The following is an 8729-nucleotide window of genomic DNA, read 5'->3' as shown; positions in this document are numbered from 1 at the left end:
CTGCCACATCCGTGTGGCATGCCACACCCTTTGAGAATCACTGGTCTAAGAATTGCAAATCAAGATGATGGACTATGCCAAAATAGCAAAACTAACTGGGAAGCTCAAAAATCAAGAAGACAAGAATTTTTAAAAAGAATGGGAAAAGTTTATAATTTATATACGAGACCACTGCAAACAGGTTAAAACATTGGCAGGGTTTTAATCACACTTATAAAGTAACGGAAACTATGGATGATTTAGAAGGAAAAATATTTGGATAAATATTGACATGCAGTTGTAATTATTTTTACTAGGACCCATGGAAGGGATGTGGGGGAGGTCAGGAGATTCAGAGTAATTGCAGTACAGTATTTGGATTTTGAATTGATGTTTGCTGTGCGTTTATATTTTTTATCAAATAAAAAATATTTTTTTAAAAAAGAGAACCACTGGTCTTAGGTCTTCTACAAGCCTTAGGTGCCATTATTGATATAATTTTATATATCTTAGATGAATGCCCATTTCTTTATCCAGCTAGACCATAGTACCAAGCTTCCTTGGACTCTCACCAAAGCAGGGAGTGCCCCCCACCCTCCATTCCTGTTGCGGCACCATGCCAGAGGGACACAAGCAAAACAGGCGCCTGCCCTTCAAGGGAGCTGCCTGAACACGCAGACATGTGAGATGGGGACGCAGCTGATGGTAACCAGAAGCTTCTGTGGATTAAACATAAACTCTCTCTCTTTCTGCCTGGCTGGCTGGCTGGCACCTGTTGACTTTTATGGTCCTCAACTCATCCACAAAGCACCAGCCACTTCCGTGCCCCTTGGGCGCAATGACACACCATTCATAAAAAGGGAGGCAAAGGCAGAATGTCCCGCTTTCCCTTAGGATGTCCCTATTTTCATCAGAGAAATGTTGGAGGGTAAAGTTAGGCGACCGCCAAGCCACGGAGATAAGTTAAATATACAACATTTAGAAGACATCTGAAGGCAGCCCCGTATAGGGAAGTTTTTAAATTTTATTATGTTTTTATATATGTTGGAAGCCGCCCAGAGTGGTTGGGGCAACCCAGTCAGATGGGAGGGCATTATTATTATTATTATTATTGAATAGGCTGTCCCTATTTTCATCAGAGAAATGTTGGAGAGTATGACAGATGAGGACAATATGGAATCACATGCACACTAGCTCCCTGTGCTGCCTGGAAAGAGTGGGATACAAATGTGAGGGATATAGTATTTGTTATTACTGTTACTCTCAGTACTTTCGGCAATCACAACCAAATTAAGGATAACCTTGGTCCCCACCTACAATCCTTCCCATAAATAGGGAGTAAGTTTAACAGCATAGAAGAGTCTAATCTCTTTCCAGTGGCCAACCAGATATATACACCCAGTGCTTTTTTCCTGAGGGGACGCAGGGGTACGCGTACCCCTAAACATTTTGTGAATCTAAGTTTGGCCTCATTGAGGGACTGTATTTCTATATTATAAACTTTTTTCTTTTTGGGGGGGAAAAAGCACTGCATACATCACAAGCAGGACACGAACGCAACAGCCCTTATTCACAAGATACTGTTATCTGAAATATATACATATAGCCTTTTTTGTGTGAGGGTACTCACTGGTGCAGAATGTTGTTGTTTAGTCGTGTCCGACTCTTTGTGACCCCATGGACCAGAGCACGCCAGGCACTCCTGTCTTCCACTGCCTCCCCCTGTTTGGTCAAACTCATGTTGGTAGCTTCAGGAACACTGTCCAACCATCTCATCCTCTGTCGTCCCCTTCTCCTTGTGCCCTCCATCTTTCCCAACATCAGGGTCTTTTCCAAGAATTCTTCTCTTCTCATGAGGTGGCCAAAGTATCGGAGCCTCAGCTTCAGGATCTGTCCTTCCAGTGAGCACTCAGGGCTGATTTCCTTAAGAATGGATAGGTTTGATCTTTTTGCAGTCCATGGGACTCTCAAGAGTCTTCTCCAGCACCATAATTCAAAAGCATCAATTCTTCGGCGATCAGCCTTCTTTATGGTCCAGCTCTCACTTCCATACATCACTACTGGGAAAACCATAGCTTTAACTATACTGGTGCAGAATACCATAACCTTTTTTTCCTGCCTGTGAAAGCCTTTTTATGCTGGCACCTGCTTTGACTGACATAAGCATCATTTTTTTCTTTTTTTGCCATTATGTGCTTGTTCAAAGCTTGTTTGCTCCTTCATAAACAGCCAATTCATTGAAAAAGCCAGCGTTGTGAGGAGTTTACTGCACTGGGCTGGGCGCATTCAAATCCCTACCCAATTATGTATGCCGTTGGGACCAGCCATTCTCTTTTTGGCCTGACCTACCTCTCAGGGTTCTTGAGAAGATAAAATAAAGGAGCAGGGGAAAGCTACATATGCCAACCTGAGTCTTTTGCGGTTTTTTTAATAAGGGGAATATGGAATATAAATGTAAAAAATAATAATGGTCGCCATCCGTTTTGAATTTCCCGGACAGACAGAATACTGCAGTTGGAAGCTGTGTCCAGGAAAATCCAGATGTATGGTAACCCATGTCGGAAGACTAGATTTTGGCGAATTTCCTTAAAAGTAGCTCAAAAACTTTTTTTTTTTAGAAAGAGATTTTTGAGAAAAACTAAAGCAAGTTCAACAACTTTGCTCAAAAACGCTCAACAACTTTTGTGTCCGGATTTTCACTTTTCGAAATATGATAAGCATCCTTTCCCTCTATTTTTGCTGCGGATTGACTGATTTAGGAACGCCCTTCCTCCATTATAAATGGATTATTATTATTATTATTATTATTATTATTATTATTATTATTATTAAGGTGCATTCCCCCCCCCCCCACAAAAGTACAATGTCTGCAGGTCAGATTTAAGAAGGTCCAACAGGGGCTTCTTCCCCAGGAAGTGCACTGGAACCCAAGCGAGTAAATATCCCACAGGCAGGGCAAAGCCGTTCGCGGGGTGTTTTGCCTCTTCTAGCGCGCCGTAGGCGCAAAGCCATAGAGACGGTAGGTAGGCCGAGAAGGGCCGAGAAGTAGGCTTGGAAATGGCCTTACAGCGCGTGCGCGGCCCCGGAAGCGGAAGCCTGGGAAGTTGCTCACATTTGCAAACCCGCGACAGAGCACTTCGGCGCGCGAGTCGACGGCTAGGAAGAGGATAAGGGAGCAGCCATGTGAGAAGGCGGCGGCTGCGAACGGGCCAGGGATGGGGGTGGAAGAGAAGGAGCCCGGTTTTTGGGAGGAGGTCCCCTTTCTTGTGGGTCAGGATTTGGGGGGGGGCTCGTCTCCACTATACAGTAAATATTCGAATAGGCGCCCCTGTTTAAGAGCGTTATACAGTAATTACTGCCATATTTATTTATGTCCCACCTTCTTCCCTTACAGGGACTCAAGAAGGCTTACAAAGAGAGAGAGAGAGAGCGAGCAGCTAAAAACATAGTGGGGGTAGTGGTGGAAACCAGTCATTCAAAAAGCATTCATGGAATTAAATGGTTCCCGCTGCCTTTTTAGAAAGGCTACCCCCAGCTCTCCCCTCCGCCCCCTGACACCATCCTCTTCTCTGCCTCCCCTTTTCTCGTGCACCTTGGCCGTTTGACAGTGGGAAGGGGGAGTCACGGCCTTCATGCGCTACCTGTGGGCTTCCCTTACAAGCAGCTGGTTGGCCATCTTAAAAACAAAATGCTGGGGCTCGATGCCTCCCCCTCCCCGCTTTGGTCTGATCCAGCTACTGGCCTCTTCCTCACGCCCAGTGTCCCCAGGTTCTTCCCTCTTGGCTTATTTGGTTGCTTCCCAGTGGCTAGTTGAATAATTTTGCCGATTCAGATGGGAGGGTCCCGTGTTAGCATGTTTCCATCAACCCTGCCTTTACAGTACTTTGGTAAAGGGCGCTATGTAGCAAAGTAATTGGGTGCATATTTTAAAGGAACCACCTTAGAGTTTGTGGCTCTTAACTTGTTTTAAAACTGTTTTTTAATATTGTGTTTTGATTGCTGTAATCTGCCCTGGGACCGTAGAGTGAAGGGTGGGTAAATAACAACAACAGTTAGGATAATAACAGTTAGTTATGAGCAGCAGAGATTTTGCTTCCACACTAATCCCATCGCTCCCCTGCACAGATTTTTGATGGGTTGTTTCTACTGCCTTAAATTGTTTGAGTGGAGGAATAATGATTATTAGTACAGTAGTTAGGCTCTTTCTCTTTTTTCTTCTTCCACCGCCCCTGCCCCACGGTGCTTCTTCCATGCTTGTGATGAAAGGATGAGTTGTATAACCACTAGAATATATTTTATATTGCCAAGTCACATTTAGTTGGTGCTGGTTGTCGTGCACCAGATATCCTGTTATCCTGGGACTTGACTCTTTTCTTCCTCCTCAGGAGCCTCTTAAACAAGCCCAAGAGTGAGATGACCCCAGAGGAGCTGCAGAAGAGAGAGGAGGAAGAGTTCAACACGGGGCCCCTTTCTGTTCTCACCCAGTCTGTGAAAAACAATACTCAGGTGCTGATCAACTGTCGAAACAACAAGAAGCTGCTTGGCCGGGTCAAAGCCTTTGACAGGTAGGATTCTCTGTTGTTTGCTCGGAAGTAAATAAAGCCAGATTAAGTTCAGACTTTCAAAATAAGTGGCAGATTTCCCGGTTTAAGTTTTCCTCTTGGTAGTTCCATCTCATTCAGAAGTTCAGGGAGAGGAGTGTTGGCCCAGGAGAGGGGGTTCTCTGGCAGCCCCAGAGTTGTGGAATGCTCTCCCCACAATGATGTGTCTGGTTTCTTCATTACAGAGCTTTCAGCGAATGCTGAATATGCATCTCTTTACCCTGGTCTTTGTCAACTGAGATGTGTGTTTATACTGCCCATCCTATTACTGCAGCGATAATCCGTTTATAAATTTAACAATAGTATAATTTGTGCACTCGGAATTAAACAGTTCCCCTTTGAAGTTCTTCTGGACACTCTAGTCTAGAGAATGGGGGTGTTCCTTGGTCACAGAGAGAGGGATGTTTTGTTCCCTCCCCATTTGTTGGGAGCAGGAAAGAGAGAGCCTTGCATCCAGGTAACAGCTTCCTCTCCCCACCAGGCATTGCAACATGGTGTTGGAAAACGTTAAGGAGATGTGGACAGAGGTGCCCAAGAGTGGGAAAGGCAAGAAGAAATCGAAACCTGTCAACAAGGACCGCTACATCTCCAAGATGTTCCTGCGTGGAGATTCAGTCATTGTGGTGCTGAGGAACCCCCTAATTGCTGGCAAATAATAGGCTGTCAGCAGGCTGTAGGTGCTTGAGAGCCTAGTCCAGCAAAGAGCTGTCTTTGGGGTAAACACCAAGAGACTGTTATGGTTCGCTGATGGCTTTAGCCAATAGCATCTTCTTAGCAGCTGCCTGCTCTTTGAATCATTTTTGTGCCACGAGTATTCAGTACCCCGATGAAAGAAAGTGCAAGGCTTCTTGCTATTCATAGAGCTGGCAGATGTATTTTCCAATCCCAGACACCTGGTTATGTTCATATATGTGGCCTGATGACCTTTTCTTTTGTAATAAACATTTTGTTACAATCCTCTTTCTGCTTTTTTGTCTGGCACAGGCTCTTCTGCCTGGTGAAATTTCTGATGGCAATGAAGGGGATGGGAATCTTGTGGCTGGTGGGAGCTGAGCTGTGGGTTACATGCTTGGAGCCTGAAGTCCTCTGCTCAGAGAGGGCGTTAGGTAGGACAAGAAGCCACTGAAAGCTTTTGACTTCTCCCCCTGAGATAGGTCTATCTCTATCCTCTCACCTTATCAGCATTCCCTACAGTTGACCAGCAAGTGCAGCAAAACATCTTCCTTATCTGGTATGAGAACAAAAGTTGTGTTCTGGGCCCTGGTGGCTTCACTAACCTGGCCAGAGCTCCCTGCAAATCCTAGAGCAGGCATCCCCAAACTTTGGCCCTCCAGATGTTTTGGACTACAATTCCCATCTTCCCCGGCCACTGAGAGTTCTAGGCCAAAACATCTGGAGGGCCGGAGTTTGGGGATGCCTGTCCTAGAGCTTGAAACAAGCCTGCTGTTGAGGCATGTAGGTATTAGCTGAAAGGTAGAGAAAGGTTCTTCACTTCTGTTCCCCCCACTCCTTAAAAATATATCCAGACTCTTAAAAACTTAACGTGTCTTGTTCAGAATGAAATCTAGAGATAGAAAAATTTATGCAATGCGCACGTAGCTGAAGCAAAATCTGCACCAATTTGCAGTCTTGGGAATTTTCAAATTCATATCCCAAAACATTGCATAAATGTTTTATTGATCGGCAGCTGTGAATGGAGGGATTTTTGTATTCGTCCTTATTTTTATGGTGTATTTTGTGTTTTTAATATTGTAATTTTATGTTGTGAACCTCCCTGAGAATCTACAGGTATAGGGCGGTGTACAAATTTAATTAACAACTGCAGGGTAGGGATGCTTCTGCATCAATTTGCCAGCATTGGTGTTTCATCATATATTCTTTAAAAATCTGATAGCATCCTTGATGAGTGTTGTGAAGGACCCCTGACAGTTAAGTCCAGTCGCGAACGACTCTGGGGTTGTGGCGCTCATCTCGCTTTACAGGCCGAGGGAGCCAGCATGACTAAGCCACTTCTGGCGAAGCCAGAGCAGCACATGGAAACGCCGTTTACCTTCCCGCCGGAGCGGTACCTATTTATCTACTTGCACTGTGTGCTTTTGAACTGCTAGGTTGGCAGGAGCTGGGACCGAGCAACGGGAGCTCACCCCGTCGTGGGGATTCAAACCACCAACCTTCCGATCGGCAAGTCCAAGCGGCACAGTGGTTTAAATCACAGCGCCACCCATGTCCCCGATGAGTGTTGTAAAACCACACAAATAAAGTGACCATTACAATTTATTATTACCACAATTTATTTATATACTGCTGTTTGGGCTCCCAAAGCTTTGAACAGAGTAGTGAAGCAAAATGCACAACGGAGCACAAGCAAGTGCCATAAATCAGTCACCGAGCCAAACAATATAAGAGCAGAGTTGCAATGAAGAAAAGCCTTCCCAAGTTAGAAGATGAAAGGCTGTGCTCCCCAACTGCGCACCCCACACACCTGGGGGCTGGAAACTTGAACAGGCAATGAAATCTGTTTTTTTTTAATAAAAAAAATACAAAATTGAGTTAGAAAAATGTTTCCCCAAGTTCAATTTAGTAACACAGGAAGCTGCCTAATACAGACCATTAGTCGATCTACCTCAGTACTGTCTTCTCTGACTGGCAGCAGCTCTCCAGGGTTTTAGACAAGATACAGGCTCCTACTTGGGAGATGCCAGGGACTGAGCAAAGGACTTTCTGCATTCACATCAGATGCTCCAACACTGAGCTGCAGCCGTTTCCCTTTGCCTCTTAAGTTGAACAGTGTACGGTAACTTCATAAAACATGACGCTTTGGGGCTGTTCTTCCTGTAACCTCCTGCTTACTGACGCTAACGGGATTTGCAGTCTGAACTATCTGGGAGGGCACCAGGTTGAGGAAAGCTGGGATTGTTCCTAAACACCCAAAGCTGTCTCCCCATATTATTTCTGCTTGCTTGTTGTGCTGATGGCCATGCCTGGTATCTATTCCTCTCCTCTGTGTGTGCATCTCTTTCTCTCCCTATGTCAGCAGGAGCTCATTCCTTAAGCCCAGCTGGCTTTCTCTCCCCCTCCCAGCCCCCAGGTGAAACCCTAGCCTTCTCCAGCCTCTGAAAGTGACTTTGTCTTGCTTTGATACAGGGCAAACCTTTTACCGCCCAGTGCGTTCTATGAGCTGTGTCTTACAGAGCTGCAGCATTGCTTTAAAACAAATTTACTTAAAGTATCGGTTACCCCCCTAGGGGCGGGCAATGTTGACGGGGCACAGCAACACAAACCTGCTGCTACACTGGGGAATTTTATACAGGGACAGATGGATGAATCGCCAGAAGGTGCCTGGCAGGAAAAAGACCAGGCTACTTGGGGTGCCCCGTACATTTTTCAGCATGGTCAATATGGAGGAAGGGATTTGAGAAAAGATTTCAGGTTCATAGATGCTGCATTGAACTAATCGTGCAGAGGCCCATCAAATTAAGAAAAACTTGGGATATTGCTCAGGTCTTAAAAACTAACCACTGCTCCCTGAAGACGAAACACAAAATATGCACCTCAGAATTTTAGAGGTCAGCTGGAACTGCTAACAAGCTGGAAATGTTAATTAATTACATGTCTGAATCTGATGGATTTTGGCATTCACAGGTGAGCGCTGATGGTTCCAGGTTCTTTTGTGCTTTCTGGATGTAACAGTCCAGTAAACGCTCACTGCTGAATTTTGAAACTTCCCAAAGCTGATCCATTAAGTCAGCCGCGGCACTCGGTTCTAACGCCCCGACTCAGATTCTGTACCTGAAGCCGTGAAGGGCAGGGGTGACGAGAAGATGCTGAGCTCGAAGGATGCTGAGCATGATTTCAGTTGCTTATCACTCAAGAGCCTTCCGCATAGGGGGGAAAAGTGGTACTTGTGAGCAGGAAATGGTAGCTGGAGTATGGGAGCAAAAACTGGCTCCTCCACATTCAGGACATTTCTATCAAGAAAATCAAGGTGGGATAAATAGAGTCACCAACATGTTTCCTATCCAGCCGCTGATGAAACTCTGGCTGTGCCTGCTTACTTTCAGCAATAGCCCTTAGGTGTTCAGAGTGGTCTTTGGCAATCCCTCGTAGCCAAGTAAGATTGTCTTCCATGAACACGGTCTTAATAGTGAG

The 8729-nt window shown here is 45.3% G+C and overlaps 1 protein-coding gene across 1 annotated transcript; it reads left to right on the top strand.

Annotated features, from left to right (window-relative positions):
• The first annotated feature begins 3057 nt into the window (after positions 1 to 3057).
• SNRPD2 (small nuclear ribonucleoprotein D2 polypeptide) lies at positions 3058 to 7104 on the top strand. The gene is made up of 3 exons (XM_035120990.2): positions 3058 to 3162; positions 4365 to 4544; positions 5062 to 7104. Coding segments are annotated over exons 1-3 (357 nt in total). The 5' UTR covers positions 3058 to 3160; the 3' UTR covers positions 5237 to 7104.
• Positions 7105 to 8729: the final 1625 nt, after the last annotated feature.

Source organism: Zootoca vivipara, chromosome 6 (genome assembly GCF_963506605.1).
Source record: "Zootoca vivipara chromosome 6, rZooViv1.1, whole genome shotgun sequence".
Classification (NCBI taxonomy): Eukaryota; Metazoa; Chordata; class Lepidosauria; order Squamata; family Lacertidae; genus Zootoca; species Zootoca vivipara.
Note: the sequence above shows the minus strand (reverse complement) of the source record. Positions and strands in the feature narration are given on the sequence as shown.

Coding starts and splice junctions, on each gene's coding strand:
- SNRPD2 (XM_035120990.2), top strand. Junction 4,545..5,061: donor CGGGTCAAAGCCTTTGACAG/GTAGGATTCTCT, acceptor TCTCCCCACCAG/GCATTGCAACATGGTGTTGG.